Source organism: Salvelinus alpinus, chromosome 1, assembly GCF_045679555.1.
Source record: "Salvelinus alpinus chromosome 1, SLU_Salpinus.1, whole genome shotgun sequence".
In the NCBI taxonomy this organism is placed as follows: domain Eukaryota; kingdom Metazoa; phylum Chordata; class Actinopteri; order Salmoniformes; family Salmonidae; genus Salvelinus; species Salvelinus alpinus.
Genome location: NC_092086.1, coordinates 38889927 through 38913803, shown reverse-complemented (window position 1 = coordinate 38913803; position 23877 = coordinate 38889927). Strand labels below are relative to the sequence as shown.

Below are 23877 nucleotides of genomic sequence, written 5' to 3'. Positions count from 1 at the left end.
AACCAGAGGGTACGAGGCCTGCTGGTCTTTGATTCTGGGAATGTTGTTTCGACATGTTGCAGAATTTCTCCATCAGAGACCAATTCTAACCACAGTATTTATTCGATGTGGTAAATCTGCATTCTATTGATTACTTATTTCTAACTGGAAATCAAGCAAAGAAATGTAGGATTTAATTTTTAAAACACTCACATTAGTGTTTATCAGGTTTAATTTTTTTTTCTTCCACAAAAGGTATTTACTATTGTTTAAACCGAACAATCACCTATGCCAAAACTGCACTCCAAGCAAAGCACTTGACTTGTACAAATCATTCCATTTATCATTCCTAAGTTAACAGGTCTTTGCATTACATGCATTTTTAGCAGAAATCCTTATTTTCTGGGTGGTTTGCACATTCTGTCACTTATTCATGTAATCTACTTCCTCAGTGCTCTAGTACTACTTCCTCAGTGCTCTAGTACTACTTCCTCAGTGCTCTAGTACTACTTCCTCAGTGCTCTAGTACTACTTCCTCAGTGCTCTAGTACTACTTCCTCAGTGCTCTAGTACTACTTCCTCAGTGCTCTAGTACTACTTCCTCGGTGCTCTAGTACTACTTCCTCGGTGCTCTAGTACTACTTCCTCAGTGCTCTAGTACTACTTCCTCAGTGCTCTAGTACTACTTCCTCAGTGCTCTAGTACTACTTCCTCAGTGCTCTAGTACTACTTCCTCAGTGCTCTAGTACTGCTTCCTCGGTGCTCTAGTACTACTTCCTCAGTGCTCTAGTACTACTTCCTCAGTGGTCTAGTACTACTTCCTCAGTGCTCTAGTACTACTTCCTCAGTGCTCTAGTACTACTTCCTCAGTGCTCTAGTACTACTTCCTCAGTGCTCTAGTACTACTTCCTCGGTGCTCTAGTACTACTTCCTCAGTGCTCTAGTACTACTTCCTCGGTGCTCTAGTACTACTTCCTCAGTGCTCTAGTACTACTTCCTCAGTGCTCTAGTACTATTCTGCTCTATGTGGTCTGCAGGCAGCTGTAGTTAAGCAAAAACAGTCATCTCTTCTTCTGCCGGAGGGGTAATGACATAATAGGAGGTATCAGGTCCCAGAGGAGTTTCATTAAATGGAATTTATAAGTAGAGCCAGAGTGATAAAACAGAAGAGGGGATAATCAGAAATCACTCTAAATGTTTGCAATCAGACATTTGCCAAATTTATATTTTGTGGGTAAAACTTTTTTGAAAAGAGCAATGGAGAAAATAACTGGACATTTTCACGATAGTAGTGGTGGTAGTCCTCAATAACTCCTTAATGAAGAGAGCAGCCAATAGAGCCTCTGTAGTTAGGCTACCAGAGCTGAGGAGAGCTTGCATACCCCCTTTTGGCTCTTTGGGGAAGAATGGTCATCATCTAGATTCGGAGGGTCACCAATCTGAGAGAGAATGCAGATGCTGCTTCTCCATATCCAAATGAAATGCTTCACCTACTTTATTCTGCTTTGTTTCAAGCTGCTTGGCTGACTGCAGGTCTGGACTCCTGATTACAGTGATAGACATGCAGGAATCTGGAGTCGGCTGCCAGAAACTACAGAAGGAAAGGAGAGGACCCTGAGTCTGCGGTCAGACGGTCGGGAGAGGTAAACAGGAGTAGCCCCTCCTTGGAATGCAAGGCTTGTGTTGGCCCAGAGACTAGGTTACGTATGGAGGAGGTGCCAGTCCCAGTACACGGCAGCTCAACAGAAAACACAATTATTTTTAATGAATGCAAAGAAACACCAAGGAAAACAAATACCTGACATTAAGCTAGCGCCAAAGCCTTAGCAATTTTGTGTAATGCAGCTTACACTGTGCATTACTCTTATGTGATTGAATCTGTACTTGCGCAGACAAGCAGCAGAGCTTAGTCATTTAAGCTTAGAAATGCATTCATTGTAACCATACCATAAGACCAGCAATGGGTGTTCATTACGGTCTGTGTGTACCTCTCTCTTTTTGGCAGCGGCCTGCAGAACAACAGAAAGTTTTGCAGTTATTGTTACTCTTCTGAAAAGTTGAAAAATAGCCTGTATCATAGTCTGTTTTCTCAACATCATCATAGACACAAGCCTGCAGGTAGAAAGTGAATGGAAAGAAGTCAACATCCAGTCACAGGCACTAGCCACGTGTCTGACCCAGTTCACAAAAATACATTTTATTTTTAACTCTCTTCTGTGTATTTTTGTAGCCTGTAAATGTATGCTCAAGTCAGGAAAAGGCTTCTCTTTTTTGTTTTATTTTGTTTAAAAGGACCCGTATTTCACACAGACATTTTTTTCTGCTCGTTGAATGAGGAGCTGTTTGCAGAAAGATTAATGGATGAAAATCAAACATTATCTTACACAGCTGTAACGATCCAAAATCCATAAATACCCCTGAGTGCCCAGCAGCAGCCTGCCATCCTGGTGATTTCCGAGTTCCGTAGCAGGAGAGCCCTGAGACAATATTGTGTCTCTCCATGTTTGTGAAGAGACCATTCATTACCTCAGTAGCAGGCTAAACGTTGGCCCTGAGGAACAGACTCTCCCAGAACCGGAATGGCTCCCGCCAAATGAGCTATCATACAGAGAGATACAGTATTTGCCATCCTAGACAAGCATGTTTTTAAAACAGAAAGAGTCAAACATCAAGTGTTTTGACTGCAAGCTTTCTCAACTCAACTAAACCATCCTCTGTGGTAATAAGAACATTAACACAGCCATTATAAAAGTATTGTCAAACAGTTGGATTCCTGCCTGGTATCCTGATATACGGCTTGCTACGGTTCAATATTTCTCCAAAATAAAAGGGGGCACAAACTGAGTACACATAGCAATACAGACAGAGGAATAAGCTATAACTCTGCCAGTTTGCATGCCAGTTGTTGAGAGATTCAAATACAATACTGCTATACATCTTTTTTTAACCATAAAACGAATGGAGTTAAACAATCCCTCCTAAATATTCTCATTTTGCAGGGCTGAGTTATTTCCAACATCATAAATACATGCGTATGTAGCCTATTGCTGGACATTTGTTATACTATTGGTTATTCAAAATGCTCTTACTTCTGGAAATCATTAAGTTTGGACTGAATTAATAAGTAAATTATGTGATTGGCACAAGTACCAAGCAGTTCTCAAAGATTCTGTTGAAATGAACCAGTGCGACTGGGTTGATTGATATTCATAATGTAAAGGAAATGCTTTTATTTTATTTAACTAGGCAAGTCAGTTATAAACAAAATCTTATTTGTAATGACAGTCTAGGTTAACTGCCTTGTTCAGGGGCAGAAGACAGCTCGGGGATTTGATCTAGCAATCTTTCGGTTATTGGCCCAATGCTCTAACCACTAGGGTACCTATGCTTAAGAAAATAATTGTATAACCTTAAGATTGGGCCTTTTTGAATAAAGGTAAAGCAAGGCAACTGTGCTCAGCTAGAACCACATGTGAGTCTGCATGTATAATTGAGTTGAACTACAGTTGATTTGCACAACACTGTATAAAATCATATAAAAGCCTATTCAGGATCAAGGATTCCGATTCCCAGAGCACACTGATATCTATAATTGTAATCTATTAAAAATCACCAAAAAGAAGGTTGAAAAAATACATTTCCAAGCACAGCCATTATTGTGTTACCTCTGGCAGACAGCAAGGCACCTGGGAAATCTGAGCTGACATTTAGGAGAAGCAGGAGTCCAGGAGAAAAAGTATATCACTTTCTAAAGCTAATTATCCCTGTATATTACCAATCAAAAGAACCCCCCTCTAAAATACAATGGCTAGCCAAGAAATATATTTGTGAAAGACTGGCAATGGAAAGAACCCTTTTGAGAACTGAATATTATTCACTCAAGAAATTCCAGTGGATAAAATGGTGCATAAAAATAGAAATGTAAGGCTCTGATTTTTATCATTACTCCCATAATTCAGTTCCACCAAAATAGAACGGATGCATAGAAAATCATACAAAAACTCTTCCAAGATTCAAAGTCCTTAATCTAATTCCAAAGTCCTCGACCTACTACTATCTCGTAAATGGATTCAGCTCTATCTGCTATGACAATTCTTGACTCGTCACTTACATTGCCAGAACTGAAGTGTGCCTTTGATTACTCAATTAAAATAACTAATGCACGCCTATGCTTTGTGGCCCATAGATGGAATTCGAATTAGTAATGTAATTAAGACTGTAAAGTATTCATGAATCAAATTGAGATATTAATTGGATACACAAATGTGTTCCTTGTACTTCCTGATAGTCTCAGGGCTGAAAGAAGTCATGAGACAAAATTGAGACTGGACCCTCACTGCAGATTATGTTCATTCAACATTCTACTATTCACTCCACAAACCACTAGGTGGAAGAGAAGAACAAAGTAAGTGGTCAATCTCCAGCACAGTGAAATCAGTGAGCCCTAGGCCCTACTTCACTTTCCATTGATGATTAAACAATACCCTCTGGGCATAGACATCAATTCATCTATTCCATGTTGGTTCAATGTAATTTCATTGAAATGACGTGGAAACAACGTTGATTCAACCAGTGTGTGCCCAGTGGGTAGTGATTCCATGATTGCACTTTTCTCTAACTCCTTAATAGCAAATAGCCTAATAATCAATATCAAAGGCTATAGATGGCATGTTGTGTGTACTGTAGCCTACTGTACATGCGCGTGGCTGAACGCCTGACAAAGGGACAACAAAACATTCCAATTTTAATAACTGGCTATATGCCGATGACTAAAAAGTTTGGAAATGTAATGGCAAAGACAAAGCTATTCTCTTTGGGGTTGATGGGAGGGCTTTCACACAAGATATCCTAGGCCTAGAGCAATGACACTAGTGAGGTGGTGATCTCATAGGAAGCCAGCACCATTTTCACTCAGGAAACATCTAGAACAATGCTCAGTTCGCTGACAGGTCAGCAGAAGTGAAACATCAGAGAGAGGGACACAGTGAGGATGGGAGGGGAACACTCTGTAGTCTCACTCACCACCAGTGGACTGGCAATAAACAGGAGTATAGTGACCAGTAGCGGTGTGCGGGTAAAATCACTGGGGAAGCCAAGCCAGAAAAAAAGCCGTATTAAAACCTACAGTATGTGTTGTGATAATTGCATTGTTTATTCTATAACCTGTTAGTTCATATGCCTTGCAAACGTGATACACTACATGACCAGAAGTATGTGGACACCTGCTCGTCAAACATCTCATTTCAAAATCATGGGCATTAATAAGGATTTGGTCTAAGGCTTTCCACTAGATGTTGAAACATTGCTGCGGGGACTTGCTTCCATTCAGCCACAAGAGCATTATTGAGGTCGGGCACTGATGTTGGGCGATTAGGCCTGGCTCGCAGTCAGTATTCCAATTCATCCCAAAGGTGTTTGGTGGGGTTGAGGTCAGGGCTCTGTGCAGGCCAGTCAAGTTCTTCCACACCGATCTCGACAAACCATTTCTGTATGGGCCTCGCTTTGTGCACGGGGCCATTTTCATGCTGAAACAGGATAGCACCTTCCCCAAACTGTTGCCACAAAGTTGGATGCACAGAATCGTCTAGAATGTCATTGTATGCTATGGAGTTAATATTTCCCTTCACTGGAATTAAGGGGCCTAGCCCAAACCATGAAAAACAGCCCCAGACCATTATTCCTCCTCCACCAAACTTTACAGTTGGCACTATGCATTGGGGCAGGTAGCGTTCTCCTGGCATCCGCCAAACCCAGATTCGTCCGTCAGATTGCCAGATGGTGAAGTGTGATTCATCACTCCAGAGAACGTGTTTCCACTGATCCAGTCCAATGGCGGCGAGCTTTACACCACTCCAGCCGACGCTTGGCATTGCACATGGTAATCTTAGGCTTGTGTGCGGCTGCTCAGCTATGGAAACCCATTTCATGAAGCTCCTGACAAACAGTTATTGTGCTGACGTTGCTTCTAGAGGCAGTTTGGAACTCGGTAGTGAGTGTTGCAACCGAGGACAGACAATTTTTACGCGCTACGTGTTTCAGCACTCTGTGGTCTTGTTCTGTGAGCTTGTGTGGCCTACCACTTTGCGACTGAGACGTTGTTGCTCCTAGATGTTTCCACTTCACAATAACAGCACTTACTGTTGACCGGGGCAGCTCTGGCAGGGCAGAAATTTGACGAACACTTCTTGGAATGGTTGCATCCTATGACTGTGCCAGGTTGAAAGTCACTGAGCTCTTCAGTAAGGCCATTCTACTGCCAATGTTTGTCTATGAAGATTTCATGGCTGTGTGCTCGATTTTATACACCTGTCAGCAACGGGTGTGGCTGAAATTGCCAAATCCACTAATTTGAAAGGGTGTCCACATACTTTTGTATATATAGTGTATATCATTATTATATATTAAATACATCAAATGTATATATTTATTTTATTTGACCATGCTATTTAATCCAGGGTATGCCCAATTTGTTTGAGGAAAATTGTCCCTTACATAATGTTGAATCAGCCTTTCCAAATGTGTGGGTGCATTAAAAAAAAAACTACATGGAGATTTAAAATCCAATCTGAACAATAAATGGACTCAAACATCTATACATGTGTAGTTCATTCAAAAGATATGTGAGGATGCATGCTCCACAGCTCATATAGGCTGTGATCACAGAATGTTTCACTCCGCAGATACTGTGACATTCTTTGTGTGGATCTAATCAAGACCAATATGTAAAGTAATGAAATCATGTTGCTGTGACATGTTGAGGAGGTAGGAAGATGACCAAATGGTATTACCTTCAGATTATGTAGCCACAACGTTGTGAGAAGGTAATGTCTAGTCATGACCAATAATTACAAATCCATTACGTTGGGGTTGGTCGTGGTTACGCAACGTGTTTGCTGGGAACCTGTTCATGTTGCACATTTCATTTTAGACTGGGGTTACATTTTGTACTATGGTTGTCTGTAACTCTGCTGTGTGAGTAATTATTGATGTTTTGTCAAAGCCTTAGAAGCCAGAAACTTCAGTATTTTGGGCCCTTTGGTTTATTTTTTAAAATGTTACCTTTATTTAACTAGGCAAGTCAGTTAAGAACAAATTCTTATTTTCAATGACGGCCTAGGAATAGTGGGTAAACTGCCTTGTTCAGGGGCAGAACGACAGATTTGACCTTGTCAGCTCGGGGACTCGATCTTGCAGCCTTTCGGGTTACTAGTACTAACGCTCTAACCACTAGTCTGTAATGTTTCTGTTTGTCAGTGTTGTTCGTCAACTTGTCAATATTCATGGATTCATCTCACCCTCTATACCTGTAAATAAATACTCCCATCTTCCAGCTGGATCCTGCTTGACTCCTAATGCTTTGCAGTTAGCACCCCCCTGACAAGAAGGTAGGGTCCACTTTCTCACAACCTACAGTAGGCCTATGAGAATAACATCGCTTAATTACAACTAAGCTCCTATACCACCTATGTCGCCAGACAAATTCTATAGGACTCACTGTTCATGAGGTTCGGTTTTCCCGGCCTCTCGCGGATTTTATGCTGTCGACGAATTTTAAGATAAAACTTGCAAAGTAGGCCTAGACTGCTAAACGTAGGCTAGGCTCTACCTTTTTCAGATGATGTCAAGAAATACCCTGTCAATTTATCTTCAATATAACTCGTTTTTTTACAAAACACAGCCGTGCTTCCGGTGAGAGAATTGAATTAACAGATACAATGTATCAAATTTGAAAAGTCAAGTTAAGTATATCAACTTCATCACGCAACATCAGGGCCGCGCAGCGTGAACATATCATTTTTACCGCAAGGGGGAGCGCGAGCCACAGAAACAATTCATTTCGTTGGTCAACGCCAAAAGGTGGAAAATACAATAAAAAAAAAAAATTGTGTTCATGAGGGTGGCAATCCTGTTTTGAAAAGCATCTACAGATTTCAGTAAAATAATGCATGATGCAGTGCTTCATCTCAGCCGTCATTTTATTGATATGCATTAGATAGTAATACACACTATCACCTCCATAGAACTGTAGGCCTAACTGCAACCACCCAAGGGTAAAGAGGTATAGGCCTAGCTGTCGAAGATTCAACATATGAATAATTAACTTAAACTATTTCATTATCGTGTTTTTGTAAATTTCAAGTATCACAACAAATCAGTGCAGGCAACTTTTAATGATAGGACAAAATCAGATTTTTTATGTACATTCAAAATGTCCATTAGGGAAATACAAAATAAAAGTCTAGTCTGCTTTCGATTCAGCCTTGCTTGCCTAAGCAACAATGTTGCATTATAGAGTGCCGAAATCATTCCTCAATAGAGCTGCTGAGAAACTAATAATTCACTAATTAATAGGCTGATGAACAGTATAATTACAGCACAGCATTTTTTCCTGTAGACATTACGGTTTGGAAGTTGATTTGATGTCAGTGCTTAATCACAAGTGCAAAAATGCATATCATTCATTGACTGAACATTCATACATAACAAATTTAGAATTTAAAAAAACAACATACATTTGACCACAACAAACAACAGGAAAATAAAAGGAAAAGCCATTGTCGTCAAAGAAACACAGTACTCGTTAAAACAGGGGGTAGATCACTACAGATCTCATCCAAGCCCTTACTGTGGGCAATCCCAAAATGCAACATTTACATAGGAGTAGGAAGTCAGTACCAGATAACTTCCATTGAAATACATATATTTTTATACAACTAATAAACAACTTTAAAATACAGTACATGCCCCAGTTAATACCACATCCAGCTGCAGATTACACCAACACCACTTTCACCTATTGACTTCGTAATAAGTCTCCAACCATACCCAAAACACCCACAATGCCCCTCAGACACCGTAAGTGTAGACTTTATTGAACGATGAGCTGAAAAATGCCATCCTTGTGGCTTTGATGCGACTTCCCACGTTCATTTCTTGTTCTTCTGGCAGTAGTTTGAGTAATTGCCACAGGCCTTCTGCATGTCTGTAAGGAAGGCAGGCACTCCGCTCTGTTGAAACACGGGGAGTAGATGACTTTGTCAATGAACGTCATGGATAGACTAGCAGAGTAGACACACCCAAATGGGGCAACAGAGAGGAACCATTGGCATCCTAACACAAAACATCTGCTTGAGATTAACAGCGTGAATAAAGCCTTCCAATTGAGATAACAGGGCATGCTTTGGGGCATTCAAAACTGGCAAGTAGATATAAATGTGAGTAAACAAACCGTTTTCTTAATTCTATAGTACTTATTTATTATTACTCTACTATGAATATGTCAGCCATCCCACCAACAGAAAAAGATGAGCTGCTAAACTTAGAAAAAAGGGTTCCAAAGGGGTTCTTCGGCTGTCCCCATAGAATAACCATTTCTGGTTCCAGATAGGACACATTTTGGTTCCATGTAGAACCCTCTGTGTAAAGGGTTCTACCTGGAACCAAAAGGGTTCTACCGGGAATCAAAAAGGGAATCAAATCCTATTAGGTTTTAGATAGCACTCAGGTCTGAACTCACCTTGGCTGCCCAGTTCACAAGCCAGGTTGGAATATTACCACCAGGGTTATCAAAGTAATTCATGAAGACTGAAAGAAAATAATGCAAATGTAAATGGCTGTCAATAAAAAGCAAGTGACTTCACAGACAGATCCACAACAGATTCAAGTTCACAACTGAACAGTTTCCCCTATGGACATTTAAAATGGTACTACAGGGATGAGTTCTGATTGGATCTGGTGTACTCTAGAGTGAGCAGTACCTTTAGTGCCACAGGCACCATCACTCTCCATGGCCACAGTCTGCTTGTAGTCATTCACTCGCTGCACCCCACTCTTCTCTGGTAACGGGGACTGTGGGGAGCTCTTAGCCAGGACCACCCAGATCTTCCTGCTGTCCACGTCAACGTCCCTCCGCTCCCTGACGTACACGTACTGAGGTTTACACTGTTAAAGAAGCCTGGTAGAGATAATATGGTCTAATGTGGTCCACACCCTGTGACTGGATTAGTTACTCCTTGAGAAAATATACTGTCCCGTGTTGTCGCCTAAAGAACAATACATTTCTCACATTACTCTTAATACTATAAACCATACTTGGTTTCACTTCACCATGTCGGACCCATTGTAAATGTGAAAAGGACGAGAGGGAGAAAAGCAAGATTGAGACATTGTGGGTGGGTGAATACATAGAACAGGATTATGTGATATTGTGTAGGGAGTATGTATTTAGTAAAAAAAATAAAAAAAAAGCACAGGCCTATTTGCTTTTACTGAGAAACATGATGACCTGATATTATGTACAGGTATTATTTATTTGGACATTTTACTTCATTAAGGATACGTCTCTGTTTGACAGAGGAAATGGGTATTTCACCTCCCAGTAGATTGCTGAATGACCATCATAGTCCTTCTCATGCAGCTCTGCAAAAAACAAAAAGGCACACACAAAATAAAGCAGTGCTTACATCATGAAACATCAGTCATCTATTATATTATACTATAATGTCATACTATTCATTGCATGATTAAATCATACATCTTCTAGAAGACTGGCTGCACTTAGAAAAAAAAAGGTGCTATCTAGAACCAAAAGGGGTTCTTCGAATAACCCCTTTTGATTCTAGGTAGAACCCTTTTGGTTCCAGGTAAAACCATTTTGGGTTCCATGTAGAACCCCTTCCACAGAGGGTTCTACATGGAACCCAAAAAAGTTCTACCTGGGACCAAAAAGGGTTCTCATATGGGGACAACCGCAGAACCCTTTTGGAACCCTTTTTTCTAAGAGTGTACAGCGCACATCAAGATACAATCACATGTGCAAGCAAAGACACCAACAGCACTTTCAGAATACAGCATCTATCCAATCTATTGAAATGGCAATTTTATTCAACAGCAAAAAGCTTGACGGCAGTCAGGAGCTGAAGCCAAGGATGTGTTTCCAATGAAAAGCCAGTCCACCCTCTCACGCAACAAGTCTCTGGGAGAGGCAAATGTGTTACTTCAGTTAGTTATCATTTCCAGGATATCCATAACCCTGTTGTCTCTTCTTGAAAAAGGACAACAGTACAGTATTTGGAAATCCCAAAACAAGATATGGCCAATGATTTAGGCCTACCTTGTTAAGATGGAACCTGTTGGTAATTTCTCAGAGGGTCGACGAAACAAAAAAGTACATTTTCAAGATACAAGCCCTTGAAAGAACATCTTCAAGGTCCTTGTTTGTTCACACAATCTAGGCTTATATGAACATTTGATTAAGCACGTTAATACACAAAGGACACAACAACATTAGCCCATGGCTATACCAGAGTGCTAACTACCCAACTACGACATCAATGGCTACAGTCTATGGCTAAATTCAGGTGGACAGACATGTTACCTGTTGGATACTTTGGGGAGGCAAGAGAGAACAAAAGATGAGAAAAGTTATTAACTGCCAAACTGGCCCTGTGCTCTTGTTGCGATCCTCATGAAAACTGAGATAAAAGGGATTCTTGGTTATGATTGGTTTGATTGGGATAGAAAACAGGAGTGAATAGAAAAGAACAATGGAAAGGTGATGGTTTCAACTATTTTGTGGAGCTCATATTTGAGATAATTAAGTAAGAGTTAAAGGGGCTATACATATGAACAATAACACATGCATAGGTAAGCACCATATAAAACAAGCATTAATATGCAATACCATGTCATCAATACTCAACCAAACTGACAGAATTGAGTTGCTTATGAATGTGTTACGAGTCTTATAAATGGCCCTTATTAGGGGTTGAGTGCGACAAGAGGTTTGAATGGAAGAAAGTCGATCTAGGGAGAGGTTGCGTTACTCTTTACCTTTGACATATCCATCCCATTGTTTCCGATAGGGCAAGTCCATGTAGACATCAGCACACAGTTCTGGAGTGCAGGTGGCAAGCACTCCAAAGACTTTGTACTCATAAAGTCCAGTTTCCTGTGAACAGCATATGAAAGAAGTTCTCTCTTCCAAATATATACCACACCTACAATGTAACTAATCCCATACCACAGGACTCTGATTATTGCCAGTTGAAGAAACATGCAACCCCAAAAAATGTGCTGGATTTGCACAGGATATTATTTCTCCAGAAACTTGAGCTGGGGATAGAGTTAGGCAGGGGTTTTAATAAAAAACAAAACATGCATTCTGTGAAAAGGTACTGTCTGAGAATGTGTAATGTTCTAGGCTACAATTTGGCACACCATACCCAACAGACGCAGCACAAAATGCAATATTTGGCATATTTCTGGGGGTGCCATTCACCCCACTATCTTTTGCATACAACACCATCATTAAGTTTGCAGACAACACAGTGGTAGGCCTGATCACCGACAATGATGAGACAGCCTATAGGGAGGTCAGAGACCTGGCAGTATGGTGCCAGGATAACAACCTCTCCCTCAACGTGATCAAGACAAAGGAGATGATTGTGGACTACAGGAAAAGGAGGGCCGAGCATGCCCACATTCTCATCGACGGGGCTGTATTAAAGCAGGTTGAGAGCTTCAAGTTCCTTGTGGTCCACATCACCAACAAACTGTCATGGTCCAAACACACCAAGACAGTCGTGAAGAGGGCATGAAAACGCCTACTCCCCCTCAGGAGACTGAAAAGATTTGGCATGGGTCCTCAGATCCTCATAAAGTTCTACAGCTGCACCATTGAGAGCATCCTGACTGGTTGCATCACTGCCTGGCAACTGCTCGACCTCCGACTGCAAGGCACTACAGAGGGTAGTGAGTACGGCCCAGTGCATCAGAGGCCACGCTTCCTGACATCCAGGACCTCTATAGCAGGCAGTATCAGAGGAAGGCCCTCAAAATTGCCAAAGACTCCAGCCACCTTATTAATAGACTGTCCGGCAAGCAGTCAAAGTCTAGGTCCAAAAGGCTTCTTAACAGCTTCTACCCCCAAGCCATAAGACTCCTGAACAGCTAACCAAATGGCTACCCGGACTATTTGCACTGACCCCCCCCCACCCCCCACATTTTTACCCTGCTGCTAGTCTCTGTTTATTATCTATGTACAGTCACTTTACCTCTGCCTACATGTACATATTACCTCAATTACCTCGACTAACCTGTGCCCCTGCACATTAACTTTGTACCGGTACCCCCTGTATATAGCCTCGTTACTGTTATTGTTGCTCTTTAATTATTTGTTATTTTTCTATTTTCTTATTTTTTTTAATTAGTATTTTTATATTGTTTACTTCAGTTTATTTAGTAAATACTTTCTTAACACTTATTTTTTTCTTAACTGCATTGTTGGTTAAGGTCTTGTAGGTAAGCAATTCACTCTAAGGTCTACACCTGTTGTATTCGGCACGTGACAAATAACATTTGATGATTTGATTTGGATTTTTCTTTTAAACTTAGCATAATAGTTAATCATTGTACCTGTGTGTGCAAATATAGTCAAAATGTTTGCCTTGGGGTAAGTTGAGCAAATTGAAGTGTTTTCTTTCCAGGCATAATACAAGGCATTATCGCTGGGATATGAGGTAACAACAGGGCCTGGCCTATATTAAAACAAAAATTGGTACAAAGTGTTTTTTAGGTGTTAAGCCTTGTTAAAATATGCTTAAAATGACTGAAATACAAAAAAGCGATCGTATTTGTGTTGAATTGCGGAGGTAAGTTGTGCCAAATGGCCACTTTTTTTAATGGACAAGATACAGTATGCTTTCAAAACTAACGTTTACATGAATTCTGAATGGCTCAATTTACCCCACTCTCCCTTAGCCTACTCGATCATCAATATGACGTTTAAAACACTTTAGTTGATGATAACGAATAGCGACTTCCGCATTTTGCCAGTGGGCCTGATGCTCGAGTCTAACGTAGCCTGCTCACAAAATCTGCTATGCTATTTCATGTAAATGTCCTTTTCGACGTGAAAATAATACAACGTATTAAACGTGAAAATAGTCTACGTGCGAGCACATCCAACAGATCGATGCCAGTGCGTCATTCAATCACGCCAATCGGCATAATCACAATGAATGAACTATTGCTTCGCCAGCTAACGACGTTAACCGCCGATAAGCTAACACAGCAGTTTTCACTTTCTATTCCTGTCTCAAAACAGTAACTTAAATGTACCTTGTCATACAGCCGGTAGATTTTGACACCCATTGTCTCTGTGAAAAACTCCCACCCCCCCTCCAACTGAGGTTTATCTAATTCCTTCCATGCCTCCAGAAATTGCTCATCTGTAAAGTGCAGCGACATGTTTTCAAACCGTGCTCTGACATTTGATCATGTGATCTAGGATTCCGTGTGTGCGCTTCAGACGCCGTGCGTGCGCTGAAGTGCGTCAGTCATTCCAGTGATATACTTAGAATCACTATCTATTTATTTTTGTGATTGAAATTGTATTTTGGATTTAAACTGTGTGTGTGTGTGTGTGTGTGTGTGTGTGTGTGTGTGTGTGTGTGTGTGTGTGTGTGTGTGTGTGTGTGTGTGTGTGTGTGTGTGTGTGTGTGTGTGTGTGTGTGTGTGGTTAATGACTATCTGCACTGCACTGTAATGATTTTGGAATGCTCCTCTGTCTATCCCACCTCCAAATTGAAGTGCCATCCAAGGAAAAATATAATTTGGAAGCACTGACCATCTCCAATTACAATAGAGAGGAAACATAATCTGTAATGCTTTGTGTTGTGCTGGTGCCCTGTCTCAGTTGCTTGTTGATGATTATTCTGAGGTTAACCACCCATTCCATTCAGAAATCCCAAAACTGTAGGCTATTTCAAATATAGGATAAGCTACATCTGGTGGTTTTAATAAAATATATCAATTCCTTTAGGAACTTCCAGAGGTAGAACCCTGGATCTGTGGTTTAGCATCCTTTGCACTCTTCTTTTGCAAACACACCAGGCAAATTCAGCATTTACATATGCCACTGATTGAAGGTAGGCCCAAATGATAATCACTCTAAAATATGTCACTCCATAAGTGCCTCTGAGGGATAGTTTAGAGATATGTCATATTACTAAAATCAGTTTTCCAGCCGGACAGTATATGGTCCAGCTAAGGGTTGTGGAAGAGCCGTGATTTCCCGTTGCCACTGTCTCTTTTTGGGAAGGGATTTACTGCAGGAAGGAAGAGATAAGACAACACCCCGTATCACATTACTATGTGTCAGATCTGTCTTGGGGAGCACTTGTGTTACAGGCAGTAGGCATATCCCATCCACAGGCCCTGGTGGCTGCCATTGGATCACAGGCATAGCATGGGTGTGTGACAGCATGAATTTCCAGACACATAGGTCCTATGAACCATGCTCCCAGTTTGATAGACCATATGTCAATCATCTTAGAGTCCCTTGTTTTAATTAAAAATAACCAAACATGAAGATATGTGCATGGATATTCTTGTAGGCTCGAGTGTGTGTGTTTGTATGTTGTCTGTGTTTGTATGTTTGTGTGTGTGTGTGTGTGTGTGTGTGTGTGTGTGTGTGTGTGTGTGTGTGTGTGTGTGTGTGTGTGTGTGTGTGTGTGTGTGTGTGTGTGTGTGTGTGTGTGTGTGTGTGTGTGTGTGTGTTTGTTTGTCATGATGTGATAATATTGTAATACTTCAACTGCTATTACTCATCTTCGTATTAGCCAACATCTGCTTCAAATGCCTATTGCGCAGTTCTAGGCTATATAAATGTGTCTGGACATCCCAACAGCTGTGCTTCATGTTGGCCCTGCCTTAGTCAAAAGAGGTTAAAAGGTCCCCCCTCCTCTGAAGCCAAGATAATAATAAAAACCTGTGGCCCGCTTTTGGTTCACCCCACCCCCATAGCCAACGATATTCTACAAACGTGCTTGCAATGCAAGAAGATGGCAGTCAAACAGTCGTTTTCTTACACAGGAGGAAACGCACAGGGGACATCCGATGAATGGGAGTCAAATTCCAACACAGCGTTTACGGTGCGAGCTGCAGACTGGCTGAGCGAAGTGGAGAGTGAAACTGTGTTCTGGACCTACACATTGAATCTGGCTTATAATTTAATGTAAATAAAGACGGAGGGGAGTCCCACTTGTGTTGGCTTTTGAAAGTATACGGAGTTACTGGAATACAAAAGCGTATTACAGACCATGTTTTATTCATCGATGGGCAAAACCACATTCTAAACGGTGCGGGCATGGAAATGCGTGCAAGGTAAGTTTAAACACTTCGTTAGACACTTATCGAACATGCAGATTTTTTTCTTCATCACACAATATTCACTGTGTGTTTACCGGAAGTTGGTCCACGCGTAAAACTCGATCTCTCCCACCCAAACACTTTTCCTCATACATGATATGTTTCCTTTTATGTAATCATTACAACTTGAGATAACGTGTTTATATATGGTAGGTAGACTATGTAGTCATCGGAATTATAGCCTATGCATGTGGCACAGCTAAGGCTACAATATTTTCCATTACTAACTTTCTAGACACATTGAAATTCAATTCAAACATAACACCCCTTACAGCAAAACCACAGAAAAACCGCATGATTTTACACGTGTAAAATTACACGGAGTAGTTTGTAATGCCATCTCCCACGCTCTCCAGGGAATGTGACAGCTTGTGCAAGGTTGAGTGGTTCTTCGTCATTTAGACAATTTCTGACTTTGCTGGGCCAGAGGCTAGCATTGTGCAAGGAGGTTGCCTGGAGTTACTAAGTGCCAAATGGCTCATGTCTTAAGCTGTCAACCATTCCGACTGAGGCCATGTGCATGCACATAATAGCTACTTAAATGATTGTTTAGGCCTATTTTATTATGTCCAGTGAGGCTACAATTGGGAAACATGTTGAACATATGGATTTTGACACTCCCTTCACTATGACATAACAAATTATATATTTTTTCACATAGATTGGGACACGCTGACAGAACAACCTCAGGATATAAAAAGTGAAGACCCATCTGTGGTTAAAGTGAGGATCCATCTGTGGTTGGAAAGAAGCAAAACTTTGATGCTGGATCCTGCGATGCCAGAGGAACCCAGTAAAGACACCATGACAGTGCCAGCAGCCCCAGAAAGAGCTGTCGTGGAGAAGGCCAACATCAATGACCACCCTTTGGTCACTGAAATCCAACTGAATGCGGCCACAGGTGGTGCAGAACTCTCCTGCTATCGCTGCACAGTGCCGTTTGGCGTGGTCATTCTCATTGCCGGTATCGTGGTCACTTCTGTGGCCTACAGCTTCAACTCACATGGGTCCACCATCTCCTACTTTGGGCTGGTGCTACTATCTGCTGGACTGGTGCTATTGGCGCTAAGTGCGGTATGCTGGAAGATGAGACTTGAGAGAAAGAAGGAGAGGCGGAGGGAAAGCCAAACTGCACTGGTCGCAAACCAGAGGAGTATCTTTGCATGAAGGGAAAGACTGATCATCAGGAGAGAAATAAGTCTGTGATATGTTTGGGTGCGAGAGGAAACAGAGGTAGTGGTTAATTTGAAAGCGGAGTGGAGACAGCTGTATCCAGATGTTTTCATGACTGACCAACGTCTATGTGGTGGGTCGTTGACCTGCAAGGCTTTGACCTCAGACTGTCTCTAGGCTAAGCAAGTCAAAACGTCTTAGCTTTCATGAAGTTGTTGGGTTTTTAATCTGTCAAACAGACTGGTCACATCTGGGAAGCTGGGCAGACAGCCAAACTGAATGTATCAAAATTAAGACAAATTACCACTGTACAAAGCAATGGAGAGGATGTTTCCCATTAATCTACTGTTGCATCTGGTGACTTAGATTTACTGGGAGGGATAGTGGTCTGAAAGGAGGGGGACATGGGAAAATCCAGAACAATGAATCATGCTTCATTTACCATGTTTTAGGCATAACATCTCTCATTAAGTCTGATTGTTCCTTTTCATTTCACACAGAATTATGTTCAATTACCTGACATGGGAATATGGTACTTACATGTTAATATGTAATGATATATATTGGCATTATGGGGACACAAAAACGTGTTGTTTTTGTTTGATGTTTATTATCGTATTCTCTGAAACAAGTCGAGCTCAGAGATAAAGTCAATTAGATGTCACACAGTAATTATGTATAGTACCTATGATGTACCTATGATGTTATAGGTAGTATTGCATTATGAGGGAATATGATTATTGACTAAATGTAACTTACATCGAATTAACCTTTATTAAGTATTCTCTGTAAGCACTTTGTTCCACACCATGACTAACATGGTGTTCTATGTAACTATGATGACAAGATTCTTTGGAATTACTAGCATCTTGCCACAGTCTTGTTGTCGCTACAGTACTTGCCATTGTCAGTAAATGTATTTCATATGTTGAGTGATATGAAATGGTCTAGTATTTTATTCCACTTTAATATAATCATTTTTATGTATGACTTCTCTGTTAACAGTACATCAATTGTTAATAGGTTATAGTGAGGTTTAATAAACTCTCATCCATATTTAAACATTTCATTTGTGTCCGTTTTCATGATCCAAAGGTTCACTATGTATGTATTCTGAAGAAAATAGCTGATATATAGGGGAGAAGTCGAAGTGTTCCATGAGACAGTCTGGCTCATATCAGCTATTAGGTTGACATATCAAATGAAATTATCTTTCTGTTTAACACAACCACACATGGTTTATTTCAGCTTTGGGGTTTTTTAACGACTGAAATGACATAATAGAATGTCTCTCACTTAATGTATTTGTCAAAGAAGAAAGAGTAGGGCATAACTGCTAAAAGCAGTTAAGTGGTGTGACTTGAACATTCAACAGTGAATTGAAGGAAGTGTGTCTTTCTCTCCTGACGTACACCACTAAGTCCAACTCCTTATCCTGGGGTTCCATTGTGTATTCAACCTTATGCACTTGTTCTGCCCTTTGTTGATTGTTTAAACTGCTTTGAGGGCAGGTTTGCCTAGGACTACATTTCATTAACTTGCAGTGAATGAAATGTGTTCGTGATAAGGATAATAAATATTGTTTATGTATTATATAAATAAGTTACAGTATTAATATCTACTTAATATTTGTTCTAATATTACAATGTATTAACTATTTGTTGTTGTTTTGTACCTCTGTCAGGATCAAATTATGTAGCTGCCAAAGGTGACATCACTGTATGCTTTGACAGCTGAGAAATCACTTCCACCGTTTCTTCCACTATATAGTAAAGTCCAAATAATCTGCATAACAGTGCTCAGTTGGCCAACAGAATCAATACTTCATTCTACCTTCCAATACATAAATTCCAAAAAGGTAAAAGGAAGTTGAACTCTCCTGTTTGACTTGGTTTAAAATAGCACAGACGCGGAGGTATATTTATAGGCAGCATTTGCGTTGCTATGCGTCCCTTTGACACAAGACTCTACAACTAAATGGTTTGCTTGCGTCAGAGGAGCACCTACAACACACTTTGTCACTTTTGAGGGCAAACATTACCCCATGCATAGGGAAGCTCCTTATAGGGGTAGAATGGAGTCATTCAGACACCTGACTCTGAGACCAAATGTTAATCACTTAGTAAGATGTGTCCCCTTTCCGCATGACAGGTTACCAGCAGCTAGGGCTAAGAGGCAGTGAAGTTGGAAAAAAGGGGTGACTTGATATGGGACTTAACAAGTGCTCTCCACAACCGTACCCTCTTTCTGAATTTGGTGTATGTCACTTTTTTTGTTCCAGGGACTGCCAAGCAGATAATTATGTTTATGAATAAGACAAAAATGAGATTGGATCAAATTATTTTAATTGAATTGAAGAAGCCCATAATGGCTAGCTGTTACAAGCCAGATTGGGATGAGCGCAATTAAAAGTAATGAGGTCGACATTACAGGGATCCTTTTCAGTCAGTTACTTCCAATCAAATACTTGATAAAAAAACACCAGAGAAGCATGGCTTAACCATAAACAGCTTGAAATAATAAAAATATGTGGTACCAGAGGAGCAAAGGGCTTATTTATTACAGCTTCTATTTCAAATGAGGTCCAATCAATGACCTTGGTTGACCTGGAATATGAGGTCCATGTTTTAGAAATATTTTTTTCATCGTTGCTTGTGAGCTCACCATGTTATCATTAGGCTGTTAGGGCTGTTGGTGTAAAGACAGACAAATTCTCACTTTTTGTGTCTGCTCAGAAATAAGACTGTCCATGTTCTTGTACAGTCCAGCCCAAATGGGAAAACAGCTAACCATATCCTAATAATTGTGGATTGTTCAATTGAAAACGGTGTTACAAATATTCACTTCAAGAGATAAGTTGCTGTTATGAATATTAGAACTGGGTTTCTGATCAATGCGTCATTTGAAGTATTCTATGGTCAGAGCTTCTCATAAGTCCAAACCATTGTAAATTCATTTTGAGGTGACTTTTAAGTTGCTCTACAAGGGCTGGTGGGTTAAAGAGATGGAGCGTGACTGTTTAGTTGCTCTACAAGGGCTGGTGGGTTAAAGAGATGGAGCGTGACTGTTTAGTTGCTCTACAAGGGCTGGTGGGTTAAAGAGATGGAGAGTGACTGTTTAGTTGCTTTACAAGGGCTGGTGGGTTAAAGAGATGGAGCGTGACTGTTTAGTTGCTCTACAAGGGCTGGTGGGTTAAAGAGATGGAGCGTGACTGTTAAGTTGCTCTACAAGGGCTGGTGGGTTAAAGAGATGGAGAGTGACTGTTTAGTTGCTCTACAAGGGCTGGTGGGTTAAAGAGACGGAGAGTGACTGTTTAGTTGCTCTACAAGAGCTGGTGGGTTAAAGAGATGGAAATTGACTGTTTAGTTGCTCTACAAGGGCTGGTGGATTAAAGAGATTGAGAGTGACTGTTTAGTTGCTCTACAAGGGCTGGTGGGTTAAAGAGATGGAGAGTGACTGTTTAGTTGCTCTACATGGGCTGGTGGGTTAAAGAGATGGAAATTGACTGTTTAGTTGCTCTACAAGGGCTGGTGGGTTAAAGAGATGGAAATTGACTGTTTAGTTGCTCTACAAGGGCTGGTGGGTTAAAGAGCTGGGAAGTGACTGTTAGTTGCTCTACAAGGGCTGGTGGGTTAAAGATCTGGGAGTGACTGTTTAGTTGCTCTACTCGGGCTGGTGGGTTAAAGAGATGGAGAGTGACTGTTTAGTTGCTCTACAAGGGCTGGTGGGTTAAAGAGATGGAGAGTGACTGTTTAGTTGCTTTACAAGGGCTGGTGGGTTAAAGAGATGGAGCTTGACTGTTTAGTTGCTCTACAAGGGTTTGTTGGTTAAAGAGATTGAGAGTGACTGTTTAGTTGCTCTACAAGGGCCGGAGGGTTAAAGAGCTGGAGAGTGCGTCAGCCACCTTTCCCCTGGAGGATTGGCCCATGTCACTACTTCCTCTGTAAACTCACCCCACCTGACACTCAGCGACCATGGGTACAGGCCAGCTGATGCAGGAAACAATAGGCAGCTAGCCTGCTTATCAGACACGACCCTCCCATTTCTTGAACGTGAGCAGCTCTTTGATGGTTATGTCAGTGGATACAACAAAAGTGGAACCTTGGCAATCAGGAGAGGGTTTTGATTAGATTGTTGCAGCAGTCGCTTGTAAGAATGCTTGCCTTCCCAAATTTTCACTGTCAGAAATATTTGTTCACTTGGAGTTTCAAACTTTTAAGCTTGTGCCTCTGCTGAATTTCAACATTGGCCCATGTTCTTGATAACTGAAAGAGCAACCACTGAAACACTGCTAAATTCCATGTATTGGTTCAGCCCTTCAAAATTTCCAATCTATATTTCAAGCGCCTCGTCAAGCAATGTTTTCTTCCTGCTCCTTCTGAAAGGTACTAAGTGCACACCTTCCAAGATAAATACATCGCTTATCAAAAGGTATTTCAAGGCAATCGTTAACCACAATTATGGTGGTAGTTCTCTTAAACAAATTATTATTGTGATCGCTGGGAGAGGATAAACAAATTAAGAAATCCAGACTACATCCATTATCCAAGAAGCACATTTTACCTTAAAAGGAACAGAAAAGCCACTATGGCATTCACAACAGTTATCTTCACTGCCACTGCCCAAGACTGTCTTTTCTTTCATGCTGTGCCAACAGCTCTCAAAGAGGTGTCTGAAGTGCTGCCTGCCCACTGCCTCTGGGGTCCTAACCCATGGCATGTCCTCATTCCCATGCACACTGGAGGTAAAGCCTTTCCTGACAAACTCAACAACTCAGAGGGATAGAGGATGCACTGGATCGCCATTAAATCTCAGTTCAACCTAAAATTTCCCACTGTTGTTTTAAAAGAAAAACTTAAGCACTGCTTTTAAAAGCATTTTTTTAAACTGCAAAGTTCTTCACCCTCTTGTATCTGGCAGTATAACTTGAGTTTTGAATCTTGATTCAATTTGACATGAACAACTCTCAGCAGATTAAAATAAGTCTGAACAACAAACAATGCAAGATCAATAGACACTGTGACGTTATTGAGTCTGGACATTGTGTAGAACCTTGTGTAGAAGGGTGGTGGGTCAGGGCCTCTAGAAACAATTATTTTTGTTTTGTATTATTTCCCTAAATTCTTATTCAGACTACAGGGCTCTCTTCAGCCATAACAAAAGGCCATCTTGACTGATACAATCTTTACGATTGAAGCAGCTGCAGCTCCCCCAATGCCCAACAACGACCAACTGTTGAACCAGGACATTCATCTTCTAATCGATTGTGCTGTGTAGTATTTTACCTCTTGTCTCCTTGTAGCCAGCCACCCTTCTGTCTCTCTCCCCACAGACTTCCTAATTAAACCAAGGAGTGTACTGCTAACAGTGTTTTCCCTTTGTTTCTCTTTCCTCATCAAGACCTCTCTCAAACATAGTGAGCCTCAACCAGCTGCCTGCTGGAAAAGGGTGAAAAGGATTCCCATCATACAACAAAGACGGAAGGACGTCAAAACGGCACAAAGGGAAACCACAAAAGTGACATCCTATCGTGACTGTATTGTTGACTTCGTCAAGCATGAAGAGACATTTAATCCATTTGTCTGAAAAGAGGAATGAGAACACACATGGTCAGAGTTTGGTTTCACTGTGATACATAATACAGGATAGTTGGCCGAATTTCTGTTGGACCATGGTGTATGTTGTATCTTGTGATGTACAATGCATTGCAAAAAGCTTAGAGAGATAAATAGTATGAACAGACAGTGGATATGTTATTCATGGTAAATATGTTGGCTCAATGTTGATCTTGAAAGAAGTTCTCACCCTAAAACAATCTAATCCTTGTACCCTTGTTGGAACAACAGAGGAACAATCACTCCTGTCATGGCGTAAAAGACCAACAGGGCTGTTTCATGTCAATCTCTGACACCAACAGGAAAAAAGCGACTTCCACAGTGTTTACCATCTCTGCCTCAGGAAATCTGTTTGTAATCTGCAAGTTCTCCTTTGAAACCAGGGATTGGGAAACAGCTGTAATTAAAGAGTTATCTATTAATCAGTGTTTATTTTTTGCACTTCCACCTTAATTAAAGTGTGTGTGTGTGTGTGTGTATTTGTGTGTGTGTGTGCATGCATGTATGCAAATGCTCATTACAGAAGTACTTGAGAAAAATACACAATGCAGATGAAAACTGCACCCCCTCATTGATCAAATAATAGACAATATGCCAAAGTACATGTGCTGCAAAAGGATATATATTTTTAAATCACAAAACAGTGGATAAAAACTCAATGATTAATATGTCTCCTGTGTCTAGAATATCAGTTTACTGTAAAGAAACATTGTGGACAGTGAGTTAATGCTGGAAGACCTCAAGTGTAATTGGTTAGACAGCAATAATACATGCAAGGTGTTCACTCTTTCCAGTACCATATTCTTGCATGTGTGCCAAGAAACATCTTGGCAAGCATGGCCAGTCTTTTCCCCTAAGTAAATTAACTAAATCATTGGAATGGTTTAGGGAGGAAATG

At 40.9% G+C, this 23877-nt stretch overlaps 2 protein-coding genes across 3 annotated transcripts; one reads left to right on the top strand and one right to left on the bottom strand.

The window, feature by feature from the left end:
* Positions 1-8131: 8131 nt before the first annotated feature.
* Positions 8132-14266, bottom strand: LOC139575525 (phosphatidylcholine transfer protein-like). 2 transcript variants are annotated; one of them, XM_071400558.1, is made up of 6 exons: positions 14101-14264; positions 11812-11929; positions 10319-10398; positions 9738-9909; positions 9497-9564; positions 8132-8987 (listed from the first exon to the last, which is right to left on the bottom strand). In XM_071400558.1, the coding sequence occupies exons 1-6, from the start codon at positions 14227-14229 to the stop codon at positions 8907-8909; spliced, it is 648 nt and encodes a 215-aa protein (XP_071256659.1). In that variant the 5' UTR covers positions 14230-14264; the 3' UTR covers positions 8132-8906. The 2 variants fall into 2 exon arrangements, with proteins under 2 accessions (XP_071256659.1, XP_071256651.1); XM_071400550.1 differs by lacking the exon at positions 9497-9564 and having other exon boundaries at positions 14101-14266.
* A 1741-nt stretch (positions 14267-16007) lies between these two features.
* On the top strand, positions 16008-18431 carry LOC139575520 (transmembrane protein 100-like). Its single transcript, XM_071400538.1, has 2 exons — positions 16008-16146; positions 16853-18431. Exon 2 carries the CDS (start codon positions 16954-16956, stop codon positions 17356-17358), a length of 405 nt encoding a protein of 134 aa, XP_071256639.1. The 5' UTR covers positions 16008-16146; positions 16853-16953; the 3' UTR covers positions 17359-18431.
* The last annotated feature ends 5446 nt before the right edge of the window (positions 18432-23877 follow it).